The sequence below is a fragment of the Plutella xylostella genome, chromosome 5 (genome assembly GCF_932276165.1).
Source record: "Plutella xylostella chromosome 5, ilPluXylo3.1, whole genome shotgun sequence".
Classification (NCBI taxonomy): domain Eukaryota; kingdom Metazoa; phylum Arthropoda; class Insecta; order Lepidoptera; family Plutellidae; genus Plutella; species Plutella xylostella.
The window spans coordinates 5155602-5170048 of NC_063985.1; the positions used below are offsets into that span (position 1 = coordinate 5155602).

The 14447-nt window shown below is 37.8% G+C and overlaps 3 protein-coding genes across 4 annotated transcripts; 1 reads left to right on the plus strand and 2 right to left on the minus strand.

The window, feature by feature from the left end:
* Positions 1–624: 624 nt before the first annotated feature.
* LOC105389285 (myrosinase 1) lies at positions 625–7459 on the minus strand. 2 transcript variants are annotated; one of them, XM_048632669.1, is made up of 10 exons: positions 7304–7459; positions 6206–6297; positions 5727–5995; positions 5022–5426; positions 4852–4942; positions 4206–4417; positions 3722–3856; positions 3280–3386; positions 2755–2890; positions 625–909 (listed from the first exon to the last, which is right to left on the minus strand). In XM_048632669.1, exons 1-10 carry the CDS (start codon positions 7348–7350, stop codon positions 883–885), a joined length of 1521 nt encoding a protein of 506 aa, XP_048488626.1. In that variant the 5' UTR covers positions 7351–7459; the 3' UTR covers positions 625–882. The 2 variants fall into 2 exon arrangements, with proteins under 2 accessions (XP_048488626.1, XP_048488631.1); XM_048632674.1 differs by lacking the exon at positions 625–909 and adding an exon at positions 1203–1342 and having other exon boundaries at positions 7304–7458.
* A 499-nt stretch (positions 7460–7958) lies between these two features.
* Positions 7959–9438, minus strand: LOC119692408. The gene is made up of 3 exons (XM_038113006.2): positions 9224–9438; positions 8471–8682; positions 7959–8183 (listed from the first exon to the last, which is right to left on the minus strand). Exons 1-3 carry the CDS (start codon positions 9269–9271, stop codon positions 7991–7993), a joined length of 453 nt encoding a protein of 150 aa, XP_037968934.2. The 5' UTR covers positions 9272–9438; the 3' UTR covers positions 7959–7990.
* A 463-nt stretch (positions 9439–9901) lies between these two features.
* Positions 9902–14387, plus strand: LOC119692360 (cytochrome P450 4C1). Its single transcript, XM_048633540.1, has 9 exons — positions 9902–10313; positions 10431–10540; positions 10651–10741; positions 11069–11254; positions 11447–11859; positions 11960–12028; positions 12129–12297; positions 13294–13470; positions 13794–14387. The coding sequence occupies exons 1-9, from the start codon at positions 10166–10168 to the stop codon at positions 13955–13957; spliced, it is 1527 nt and encodes a 508-aa protein (XP_048489497.1). The 5' UTR covers positions 9902–10165; the 3' UTR covers positions 13958–14387.
* Positions 14388–14447: the final 60 nt, after the last annotated feature.

A 14447-nucleotide genomic window follows, 5' to 3' on the forward strand; every position in this document is an offset into this window, starting at 1 on the left:
GTATTATGTAGCCCACCTAGTCTTCATTTGTTTGTGTGAACGTCCCCATTTGACAAATTAGATTATTGGAGCATTGCGATTTTTTAAATTAAGCTACATTGAAAACTTTGCCATATTAGTGAAAATGCTAAGTAAATCTTCAGTTTTACTGTTCTGTAATTATGTAACTAGACTTAAAACGGTGCTGGGTTTATGAGACATGTAACGTTACTATATGCACAATATATGTATATATAATATAACTTCTATGCACTTTGTGTTGTACTTACACTGCATCAGTACTACACATATTGTTCGGTTTATTATTCTTATTGATTGATGGAAAGTTTATGAATGCCTGTTAACTTTAAACCTAAAAGCCAGATGGTAAATCTTCCTACTTATCATTTAAGGTATATCGGCAACTTCAATAGTTTATTCAAGATCTTATTTTTCCTTGTTCTTATACTATAATTAATTGAAAGCCGAAAGATTTTATAAAACATTCCATGTCGTAAAAAAACTGCTGTTAGCCGCATACTTTGTACTGAACTGCGCGACGGCTAAGACAGGTCTAATACTTTATCTTGTTATGTGAATCGTAACTAAAAAGGTGTATTTTTCAGAATAATTCTCGGAACAATATAAATTTCAGTAAATTGACATTTAATTATTTCTATTTAGCTTTTACGAACACATACATATCAACACATTCTGATATGGAAGTTTTCTCTGTAGTATATAAAGTAACATTATTTTGTATCAAATTATCAATATAGCAATGAAATTTAATGTCAGAGTATTTTAGGTACTGTAATTTCATTGTAAATAATGCGATATTCTTTATCATTTAAATAAATCTTTGTTTTAATATCATCCTTGTGTTTCACTCACTTCGCCATTTTAGAGCTCACTTTTTACCTTCGTAATCTGTGAATATATTATTTAATACATTAATAATAGTAATAGGACTTCTTCCACATGGAGATATACGACTAAACATGAATAACAAATAATAGATAGGTGGATTTTGTATTTTCCTATTTGACTGGGGTTAATTCAATCTTGTTGAATCTTACGAATCTTAAAAAGTAGGATTACTATAGCCAAGGTAAGTTATATTGTTGCATAAAGCATTTTCTACCACCGCACTCTCTAAAGCACAAAGTTTGCCCTATTGAGGGGGAAAATATTTGTTATCCCGTAACCTTAATACATAAATGAAAGCAATACAATACTTTAATAATTTACATAACAATTTTTACACTTTAAATATACTGTAAATATAAAATAATTTATGTATCTAAATATCTACAAAACACCGAACCGAGTTTAGATGTTAGTGGTGCGAGCTTCAGTGTCTCTGTAAAGAAATATTATAGATACTTTAATACTTATACAAACTACTTATAATATATTAATTTACCATCATGCATGCGTCTTGCAAATTTACCTAGTAGGTATATTTTAAAGAAAATTTACAGTATCCATGAGAAGGAGATAAGATATCTTTTTTAAATTTTCTTTCTTTAAAACATGCACATTGATGTCGATTCTGAAGGCAGAAATTCTAAATTTAGAGCTGTCAAAACCTTAATTTCTTTGTTTAAAATTCGACTCTATGATTGTTTCCGTAAATGTTTTTCGTATTATTTTTAATAAATAAATAAATGTCATTTTATTGCATGCTAGCAATTTTTTTAGTTTGACAGCGTTAAAATTAGAATTTCTGCCTTCAGAATCGACATAATTGTTTTCTTTATATCTTTATAGAATATACCTACGGTTCTACCTTTTTTGGCATAAGATTTTTTTGCCTAATCTCGTATTGCATAGTAACGTTTGGTCAAAGTCTCGTTACGCCGAAAATCGTATGGCATAAATCTCGTTTAGTAAAAAGTTATTTCGCATAACATTGTTTAGCCTAATAATGGTATGGCCAAATCTTAAATAGCCTAATAATGCTATGGCATAGGTTTATACAAAGTAATAATGTAATAATATTCGTTTGGCTTTAACTTTGACGGAGCGTCTCCCTACATAGCGCAAACTGGTGCCTTGTATTGTTTCCGCTGTTTGGAAAACGCTCCGCTCCGCTTCGCTGCGCTCCGCTTTGGTTTTGATGAACATGTGCACCTAACACGCTCCTCCTCGCTTTGCTCGTCGTTGCACCTATTATTCTATGGTTTCGATCTCATGGGGTTTGTAATAATTATAGTGGTCGTTAACTTTCGATTTTTTGATCATACAATATCGTGATTTTCGGGATGTAGGAGAAAAATACCACAATTTGTACATTTACTACATACTTAATATATTATTTATTATGATAATATTAGGAGAAACAAGATTATACATAGGTATAGACGAACATAAATTTGAGCAAACGAAACTTAGGTGTTTAAAGATTGTGCCTAAAGAGTTTTAGACGAAACGAGCCTTATGCCACATAAGTCTTGGCAAAGTGATGGTTCGGCCAAAAAAGTTTAGACCATACGAGTTATGCGAAATGAGTTTTGGTCAATAAAGATTATGCCAGATGAGCGGAACCCTATACCTACTTATGTACCATGCTCCTGGGAGAGGCAGGGAACGATTAAGGGCTGACGATAATAATTCTATAAATGTCATCATATTCCAAACTCCATTCATTGACAAATTTTATTTACCACCCTTTACGTTCCCACTACTAAACTTAGCAGGCAATTTAGTCATATTCTGTACATAGCTAAAAGCCTGCGCCGCTCTTTTAATCAGACAGTTGAATGGACTTACGGCTGGCTCTTTGTATTTGTCGTCTTTGGGAAGCTCTCTGTTGGCGATGAGTTGCTTGAAGTAGTCGGCCGAGAGCTTCGCAGTGCGAGGCAGCGCCGGGTCCGTGATGTTCACGTGGTACAAACCGAAGCGCTCCCTGGAAAATATTGTTATTTATTGAGTAAAAATACACACAAGAAAACATTAGGTGATATCGAATACTGACTGATGAAAACTTCAAACCTATTTATCGCTAAGAATTATATCCAATGGCTTTTTATCTCTAAAGGTTTGCCAAGTGATTAAATTGTTCTGTGTGTTTGCAGGTGGATAGTCCTTTTAGAGGCCCTTATTATAAGTACCTAAGTAAGGTACCTACAAGTGTTGCTGGTAATTATAAGTAAGGTAGGTACTAGGTACCTACTAAAAACATTAACTCCTTGTACCTAATACTAGTGCAAATGCAAACTAATTCCGAACCCTCTATTATAATTATAATTCGTCTTTCATAAACATCAGGTAAAAAGTATGTGTAATAATACTGACGAGAACCCGGCCCTCCACTCGAAGTTGTCCATGAGCGTCCAGGCCGTGTAGCCCAGCACGCGCACGCCGTCGTCATTGATCACGTTGAGGATCTCGGACAGGTAGTCCTGCAACAACGGGTAGACTCACACTTTATAATTGGTCCTGAATTTACAGATGTGTCAAATACAAAAGTTGCAGTTATTGAAGTCAAGTAATTAATCCTGATTGCTGATGTAAAAACAAAGTTCGCTTTTGTTTTCATCTAACACAGAATTTATACTGGTTTGGATTACCCTATAGATCAATACCCTTCACAACAGAGATCTTCTTATGGATTGATATCATCCAAAAATATTTGAAAAAGCCACATATTGGACATAATCTGTAGGTATTCACGAAAACTCGCTACATAGTTACTTCCTTTCAAAAAGCCCTGACAAATAAGCACAAAAGTCCTTACGTTGAAGTAGCTGATCCGCTTGTAGTCCATCAGCTCACCGCGGTCGGAGTAGCCGTTCTCCGTGATGTAGATCGGAGGGTCGGAGTAGGAGCTCTTGCACCAGCGCAGCAGGTTCGCGAATCCGGAGGGGACTACCTGCGATCATAAACATAATTCCACGGTTTATATTTTTACCTTCTCAAGTCGTTCTATAACTCCTGTAAATCTGGATTATTTTCAAAATGTCCACTTGGTATTGATTAGCGAGCTAAAAATCTACTAACAAGGAGCGACGCAACGATCTCTCCTCCTTACTTCTTCATCCAGCATTAATTATTGGAGGAGGCCTATACCCTGCAGTGGGTTGACATAGGCTGATGATGATGATGATTTCGCAGCTAGAGAATTACTGGTCTCGCTAAGTGCCTACATCTTCTCATCATCATCTTAACCCTCAGCTTTAACCTCAAGTTACCACACATAACAAGTCAACCACCAGACTCACCCTAAGCCAAGCGGACGCGGAATCCGTCCCCACATCAGTAGACACAACTGCCCCAACATCCTTCAGCCAGGACGGTGACTTCGCCCCGGGGTCGACGCCCGCGCCCGTCACCAGGTGCGTGGTGTAGTGGTTGATGCCGAGGAAGTCCGAGGTGCCCTTGATGCGGGCCGTCCAGTACTCGTCGAATTGGGTCAGCCGGGAACGCTTCAGACCTGATGTAATGGATAAATTAATGTGATTGGTTGTTAAAGATTGATGGAAATTGGAGAATTTTCCCACAAATCTAAAGATTAGCCATTAGCCGTTCAGAATCAGAATAATAGAATAGAATAATTATTTATTCAAAGAAAACAACTTATGTATGCTATTACATACATCCCACAAAACCAAATTTTAATATGGTTTGACTGTGGGACTATGTTTTATGATGTATTGCCAAATTAATTATTATAATTAATTAATCGCTTCAACCGATAATACAGCCTTTTGTAGGTACGAATAAAGAATATAGAATTAAATGCCCCACAATAGTTTTGTTGTGACTAAGGACCGGCTCTAGTTCAGAAGAACCTCAATCCGTGTACTTAAATATGTATTCTGGTTCCCAGAAGCCCCCACTACATTCGTAATTTGACAAGACACATACCTTCAGCCGCGCTGTTGCGGGCGACATTCTCGATCATGACGGCGGGGTAGCCGCCCTCCTTAGAGAAGATGGGGTGCGCAAACCAACCGAACTGGAAATACATACAACAATTTACATAAGGTCGTTGATTTCTACGGAAAACATTAATCATAGAAATAAAAACAACATACCTTGAACTGGTTAGCAGTTTCAGCCAACACCACCTGCTCAGCGTTGCTGGGGTCCTTGGGCTCGTACCAGATGGAGTTGATCGAGATCATGACCTTGCCATCTTGCACCGGCTTGTACGTCTCATTGTACAAGTGATAGGCCTCCGCATGGGCCTTCAGCAGCGTATCACTGCAGAGGTAGTTCCCCACACCGTGGCTGTTGACTGCTGGTGCCTTGAGGATGTCTCCGTAAGCGTCCTCGCAGATTTCGTAGGGCTCGTTGAAGGTGATCCAGGACTTGATCTTGCCTCCGAAGGTCTTGTAGCAGAAGTCTGCGTAGTCGCGGAAGTAGTCGATCATGTGCGGGTTGGCCCAGCCGCCCAGGTCTTGCAGCGCTTGCGGCAAGTCCCAGTGGAAGAGGGTCACCTGTACACAATGTGAATTAAAAGTTTTAGTTTGTCGGTGGATGGAATTGCTAACAATTCCTCCGCACCTTACCATCCACTTATGTCCTCCTAAATTTTATAGAGCCTGAAACGGTTCATCCATTGTCGATTTACTTTTAACTCATAAAATAAAGTTTCACAATACAATAATTTTCATCCAACGATAATTTCGTCCAATCATTTTGAGGGTCAAACGTTAAAAACATTCTGAGAGCTAAACGTTCCTAGGTCAATCAGTTATTGATGTATGATTTACATTTCCAATTGATTTAATCCTTACCAAAGGCTCAATATTATGCGCAGCCAGCGCATCAAGAAGCTCGTTGTAATAGCGGACTCCGTCAGCGTTCACGTTGTCAATGCGTCCATTCGGCAGCAGGCGCGCCCAAGAGAACGACATGCGGTAGAAGTCCACACCGAGGTACGCCAGCTCTTCCACATCTTCACGGTATCTGTGGTAAGAGTCAGTGGCTACGTCTCCGCTTGAACCATCAGCTATTAGCTCCGGACGGTTGTGGCTGAGGTGGTCCCACACGTTCTCACCTTTACCTGGGGTTGAAGAGTTGGTGTTATGTCATGTTGTGTTGTTTATCAGTGATGGATAAAGTCTTCGGTTTATCTTAGGTGGGTCCACTTAAAGAAGTCTAAAGTTATCTGATCTGATAATGGTGGCATCTGTTATCTTGTTTACTGAGTAACTGGACTCTTGTGAATTTGGGACACGTATTTGCAAAGTTGATTTTGATATGTGAGTCTTACCATTTTCGTTCCAGCCTCCCTCAATTTGATGAGCAGCGGTGGCGACTCCGAAAGTGAAACCTTCAGGGAATTTGGTGTACTCAGCCAATGCCCTAAAATAGAATAATAATAGAGAATAAGGCTACGTTCCCGGTAGGCAAACTGTTCACCCATTACTACGTGCGCGTAAGGCCGTATACAGAAAGAATGCTGGAAACTTATAAGCGCTTACTTTACTACTAAGGATAGTTTTTCCGCAAAATTTCAAAGTTAGGAGAAGTTAGGGCATATAAGTTACCAGCTTTTTTTCTTTATACGGTCTAACGCTGCTGCTAATTGCGTAGAGTAGCGAAAAAATAGGTAGTCATACTAAACCGACGCTAACTCAGTCAGCGGGGAGCACTTTGCCTAAAAGGTGTATAGGTTTTACTGTATTTGATATTTATATGTTTATTTATCTTTACTATTTTTGATATTGTAAGTATTGTGACGTCCGAGACAGGAATAATATTTTCACTAAAGCGACATTTTGATAATTTTAACAACAACCATGTCGACCTTTAAACTCATTATCGTCTTCCAGACCAATAAATACAATAATATCTCCGGAATAAATAGTATACCTAGAGCTATTAAAGCAATATCGATAAATGGCAACAACTATAGTTGTACTTACACCTGTGACTATTGCATAAATTAATGTTTACGGAAAATAGAGACTGGTTTAACTTTCCGCAAATATCTGTCTACAGTCAGAATGAATAAAAAACATAGTAGGTACTTAAGTTTTTTTTTTGCATCAAGCACGATTGATTCAAGATGAAATAGTATTGAGAACACCTAATCAATAAAAAATCATCATCATGAAGCGGTATCTATTTAATCCAGACGCTTTGACAGGACCTTCATAAATTAACCTTCAGTTATCCACTATTGGTCATCAACAGGATAATAGGAACATTATTACCAGGCTCACGTCCACCCAAAACCTGATTTGAGAGTCTCGCTTGGCGACAAGACTTCTTATTTAACAAAATGTAAATGGCTTTGTTACCAACCGGTGTGGTAAACAAAAACCCTTTTGGAAACTATTTAGATAAGAAATTTACAGTGACTTACGTGTGGCAAAGGGCTAAGGCTGCGATGATCGTCCATTTAGCCGCCATGGTCGTCCTCCGCTGTTGGCTATCAACAACGAACTGGCGATCTGTAGCTAGAAGATACTTTAGTGCAGGAAATTTTAACTTGTGGTAGGTACGTTTGGTACCGGTACTTACCTCCTATCACGCTATAAGTATCCTGTTAAGATAAAGTCATGGTTTATCGAAATGTTAAACTTGTTTTTTATGTTTAGGGGGTATTTATCAATAAACCTAATACATGGTGTAGCGGCTTTTATATCCGATTGCTGAGTTAAACCTGACCTAGAGTAACTTTATTGATATAACTTCTCTAAACTGCATAGTTCTGTTTTCCTCTTTATCATTATCATGCAGCTGTCATTGAACGGGACAATAGCAATATTGCGTAACTACTGTATTGATTAGACACCGAGCATATTATCAAGTCTCATTTAATTGTAAAAACCAAATAATATACATTGTATTTTGCAGCTTCTATATAAGACAGGCAACGGCATTGCGGCAAGCCACAAGAGTACCGTGACTAGTTCAGCCATATTCTATGCTGCAAGAACCCCTTTTGTGATCTTGACCGAGGGCATATACCTTGTATGATATATGGCTGGTCAAGTAATTTAACCATTGTGGCATGCTGCAATGCCACAGTGCCCCTCTAACATAGCCTTCACTCCAGTAGCCCCTGCATGACGCACAGGTAGTCAATAGACGTGGCCAGAGAGTGAGCCAGCAGGATGCCCCGGGCCATGACTTCCTTCACCTTCCAGATGTCGTGGGGCCGCGGCGGACGCAGCGAGGCCGACAGGAAGCGCCGCGCGATGTGGCACGGACCGAAGCGGGACGGCTCGTCGAACCACCAGCTACGAGGAAATTGTGGTTTAGTTTAGGACCTTGTCACATTACAATGTAAGGTTATCTCGGGTCTCGATGGATGCCAGTAAGAAAGATAGATAAAGAGAAAAGGTAGGTAGAGTCATAGAGTAAGCCGTCGTTAATGGCTCCACGTTTTTGCGTTATATAAAAGTATCTATACTTCTATCAAATCGAAAATCATCCTATATCTGTAAAAAAACAAAAACGCACAGCATAGCAACTACTATACCTACCTAAGCCTACACTAAGAAGATATAGTCTCGAGATTACGCACCTCAGATAAAGGCTTTCAAAGGTGAAGTAGGTGATAGCGACCAGGAACGCAGGATAGACGAGCGGCATGATCATGAAGACGCAGAGCATGAGGGTGGCCAGCAGCTTGAGGAAGGTGGGGAAGGGCGCGCCGTAGTGCCACATGGAGCATATGTCTCCAGCGAAGTCCCGCGCGCCCAGCTTAAGACGACCCAACGTGGACGCCGAGCGATACTGAAATTAAAAACATAATGTGATGTGGTGATCATGATGAGGCTAAAGACGTTTTCCCCTTTGTCTCGGTTAGTCATTGGTTGTAGAAAAACTAAGACTATCTACCTAGAGAAATGGAGATGTAGATTATTTAATTTAATTTAATTTAATTTATTTTATTCAACAGACAACTAAAGGTCTAGGTATATTAGTTACAATGTACTTAGCCTATGTTAGTATCTATATTCTAAACAAATAAAATGTAGATTATGTAGAGTGTTAAAGGCAATCAGCAGTATTTAGTTCTATCTACCTTGAAAAATAAATCACTAAGATAATTATGTACCTACTCCACTTGTTGGAGGTGGAATGTGTGACTGAAAGCTTTACAAAGGAATTGGGGCACTGTTCATAGCCATAGCGATTGACAATGGTTACAGCAGCGTTTTCAACGATCCCAGAGACATTGCAGTGATCAATCATTTATCTGGTGGCGCGTGAGTCGCGTGACCCTCAGCTGGTTAAGCCAATATAAGGTGTTTATTCAAAAGGATGCAGTTACCTGCATTTTATAAAGTTTGCTAGCCCGGGCTACCCGGTACGGTTTCATGCTTTGCTGTGTGGCAGACGCCTGGTTGCGGCCCCTGTGGACGCCACATGCTAGCCCATTGGATCACGCTCACAGTTTTGAAGCTATTGCTATTTATTCAATGGTATGGCCGGATAGTTACTTTGCATTTTTCTTTGAGTATTTATTTACGAAATACATTGTGGTTATGATTGAAAATTGCTGTCAGCTGTTTGTCATTTGAATAGTGTTTTTTGAAAGACACACTTTCAACTTCAACTATACAGCCACTTGAGGCCACGCCGCGTTGCGTCGTCTTCGCTGTCGTGCGATGGTCGTCTTCGGTAAAAATCAAAGCAAGTAGGTACTTAATATAACAATGCGGAACCCGATGTAAGATATTAAGGTGCTATTAGAAATATTTATAGTACTTACCTAGCTACCGTCTGCAGGTATTTCCATGGTGAAAATCTTATTATCGACTCTGTAAACCCATATAGTAAGTACAGGTGTTTTTATCAGTGGTCGACCCATTGGCAATTGGGTTGGTACATCAATATTTATATACACCAATATATATACACTAAACAACATCCGCCTTAGTTTTAACACTCACATAAGGTTATCTGCATCGGTGGCGACTAATAGATAGATGTAGGCTGTATAGATACAGACAGAACCATGAAAGTACCTAACATATGGCCTTTAGCCAGACAAGTTCGTTACTCCATCACCACATTATCAACGTCAATTATTATACAAGTAGTTATAATACGACATGTGTATGATGATAACGTGAAAATAATAATTAATTGATTAATAGCATTTGAATAGTCAGGAAAGAGGAAAGAGCTACGCATGCGGTTTGTTTTGGCTGCGCTTTCGGCGAGGGAAGTTAGTCTTCCAGTTACGATTAAATCAATTAATTAATTCGTAATGTTGTGGGGATTGGTGGTAGTTATATGTGTATTGTTGGTACTGGTGTTCATAGATCGTGCTTGTAAACATGAGAGCTTCGAGAAGATTCCTGGCCCGCCAGGTATACCCTTCCTCGAAAATGCATTGGACTTCGCCATAGATCCAGGTATAATTATTGAAATGTATTTATATTGCATTTCATATTTTAATTTGGATAAGACCTAAGTAATAAACTTAACTTTGAACTTATGAAACAGTTTTAATAGTTGTGCTTTTGTTTCAGTGAAATTATTTAATTACTTCCGTAATTTAGCGTTAAACAATAAAGACTTGTTTAAAGTTAAAATTGGACCTAAAAAGTTCGTCATAATCTACAACCCCGAAGATGTTGAGGTATAATGATTAATTTAAATAACACATGCATAGATATAAATTTATTTATTTTCTTGCCTATGATTATAATTACTTATAGTTAATGTAACTATCTATTTTTCATTTTTCAGACACTCATATCTGGAACAAAACATAATAGTAAAGGATTTTTGTACGGTTTTATGAAAATCTGGTTGAAAGATGGACTTCTATTAAGTGATGGTAATACAATGTAGCACAGAATAACCTATCCATATTCCTACATGATTAATTAATTTGTGATATTTAATAAGCAAAGCAAAAAAATAACACATTTGCATGAAGATTGTTAAAATACGTCATAGCGACACCATTTAAAAAGTTCAAACACAGAATACTTATAATTTATTGCAGTTACTGTGACGATAAATTTAATATTAGGTGTACTTATATATTTTTTTTATTTTTTTGTTAACCTATTTGGTTTCCCACTAATCCCACTGCCGGGCAAAGGCCTCCCCTTTTTCCTTCCACACTTGTGTACTTATATAATAGGAAATATATTTTCAGGTCAAAAATGGCACACAAGAAGGAAAATTTTGACTCCCGCGTTTCATTTTAATATACTACGGCATTTCAATTCAATTCTTGTGGAAAATTGCTGGAAATTCGTCAAGAGACTGGAGTTGGAACTGGATAAACCGAAGACGGAACTATCCACCGTCATAACCGAGTTCACTCTAAATTCTATATGCGGTATGAAAATATGTTGCATAAAAAAAAAACTTATATTAGTTCATTATATAATCAGAATGAATGAATAGTTACTACATTTATTGATACTTAAACATTCAAAACAGTAGCGAGTTAATTAGCCAAAAATATATTATGTGGAGTAGGAATTTAATATACAGTAGAGTAATATTTCAAATGAGCACTCTGTTTCAGAAACGGCAATGGGAACGAAGCTAGACGAAGAAACGACAGACGGTATGGGTAAGAAGTACAAAAATGCCATTTTCAAGATGGGCCGGTACATCGTCTATAGAGCATCCAGGATCTGGATGTATCCGACTTTCATATTCGACATAACAATTGTGGGCAGAAAGCAAAAAAGGGTTTTAGATTTAATGAGCTCATTTAGAGACAATGTGATCGATAAGAGAAGGGAATCTGCGGAATGCAAGAAACTTCTCCTTGAAGCCACGGCCAAAGCTGATACTCCTGCTGATAATGACGATATTTACTTAACGAGAGGCAAGAAGAAGTTAGCCATGCTAGACCTTCTTCTACAAGCTGAGAAAGAAGGGAAAATTGATGCTAAAGGCATTGGAGAAGAAGTGGACACGTTTATGTTTGAGGTATCTATCTACCATGCAACCTTGCAAGATGACTTTTTAATCGATATTATTCTATAGAGATATTCAAGTATTTTAGAATTTATACAATTAATCATTTCAGGGGCACGATACGACATCAACTGCTCTTCAAATGATTTTCATGTTATTAGCAAATAACGTTGATTCTCAGGTAATCCATTCTATCTGTATGTATTTTTACATGATAATACAGCATATTAAATACTCGAAAATATACATTTAAGGTTCACACTTCATGAATTTATTTTCAGGACAAAATCGTGGAAGAATGTGACCGTATATTTGGATCGTCAGACCGATCGGCCACCATGGACGATTTAACACAAATGAAGTATCTCGAGTGTTGCATCAAGGAGGGGCTCCGCTTGTTTCCTCCTGTGTTTTTTATACAGAGAATGCTCACTGAACCAATGAAGTTTAGTAAGTATCAAGCATTGATGAAAATGATGAATATAACTTTGGTAACTACGAGTATATGGAAATTCAAACTTCACAAACCTAAAAATAAATCGGTCCCTAGAGTCCCCCCTTGAGCTAATTCAATTTTTTTGAACCTACCTCCGAATACCTAGTACCTACCTAGATTCTAGAAGTTAAAGTTTAACGGCCATTTCTAGTGGAAATCATATTAATGCTAGATTCGACAAAGAGACATCATCACCTATTTATTTGACGGTTGAAAAATAACATAACAGTCTCATGGAATTTTTCTTACAATAAATATTATTATATTTTATGATTAATGGAGAAGTGAGGTTATCGGAGATAAGAAGTGCACAGTTTTTGGCCTATTATTAGAAAGGGTTATCATTTTATTTATCTCTACATTACCTAATTAGGTCTAAACAAACAATAAGTCAATCTAATTACTTCCTTGAGTGGAGATTGTACTGTCTATTTATTTACAATAATTTATTGATTATCGATTCAGTATCTGTGAAATTCGTAGGTACTATTTGCGTATTATTCCCGAATTCAGGAGACCATCAATCAGGGACCACAATAAAACAGTTAGTTCAGATAGGTACAACTAAACTCTTCCAAAACAAACAAGTATATCGAGAGATTACTTTTAATAATAAGGCCGCCGATTGTGCTATTTATTTTCAGTTCTATGTTTGTGAAACTGTTTATGTTTGTAGAGAGAAGAGTATGTTATCTTTTATCTTTATCTTTATACACTCACGGGCAATGAAAAGGTTCCACTTAGAAAATCACCAAATAACTCCTAAACGGAAGAGGCTAGCTTAATTACCATTTCTGCAACATTAAAATACATTTAACAGAGCATCAGGATATTACCAACTGAAAAACAGTATCATTTTTTTTATGAAATATTTGGTGTCAATATTTTGTGAGTGGAACCTTTTAATTGCCCGTGAGTGTATTATTACTTATTAGTCCCTTTTCTCCCAGGGGAGCACGAGGTGCCGGCCGGCACTGACTGCACGGTGTTCATCCTGGACCTGCACCGCCGCGCGGACCAGTTCGAGGAGCCCCACAGCTTCAGGCCGGAGCGTTTCCTCGCCGAGTCTCCCTCCTGGCACCCCTACTCATATATACCGTTCAGCGCTGGGCCTAGGAACTGTATTGGTAAGAATACAAAATGACAGGAAGAGTCGATACATTAGATGTTTCAGTAGGTCTAGACCTTGGAGATCTGTGATGGCACCATATTATCGATTTTAGTAGCCACAAAACCCGCATTCCTAGATAAACAGTAAAAGATATAACAATCTGCATGAAAATTAATACAGAAATACCTGAAGTTGAAGACTGAAACTGAGATTATAGATCAGACACCCAAAAAAATGTATATGACGTACGGACTAACGAACAGCAAAGACTCGGGTATGGATCGTTGCTATAACATAACATGTCGATAATTCTAGAATATGAACCATTTTAATTTCCAGGTCAAAAGTTCGCAATGATGGAGATGAAGCTGGCGATATCCTCAGTGCTGCGCCGGTACAAGCTGCTGCCGGTGACTAAACCTGATGACGTCGTCTTCATCACCGACTTCATACTCCGGCCCAGCCACCCCATCTACGTCAAGTTTGCCAGGAGAGAGGATTGATCCATTTGATACATTTCCAAAATTGTGCGAATGGAAAGTAAAGGTGTTGGAGTATAATTATCTGTATGTGATAGGGCTTTTAATTATTTAACTATTGTATATGTTTATACATAGATAGATAATAATTTGATGAAGAACGTTTCATTTATCATCAACAGTCAACGATTTTTCACTGGTGAACACTGGGCCTCAGACACATTTTACTAACTTTATGTAAATTCTAAAATGATACTCAGTCGGTAGATCTATCTAAAAATAAGAGGTATGCGACATATCCCAAGTAAAACTGGTTTTATAAAACAAAAATGGTAACAATAAAGTTACTTGGTGTTGGTGTGCTTGAGTTTGTGAGCAAGTGTGTGTGATGGTTTTGATATCGAATGCTGTGTTCAAGTAGGTATAAAATTATAGAAAAATATCTGTTTACATTAATTTTAACTCTGTAGTATATAAAACTACTACTTGTGTTTATCCCGAAGTGTGAAGAATT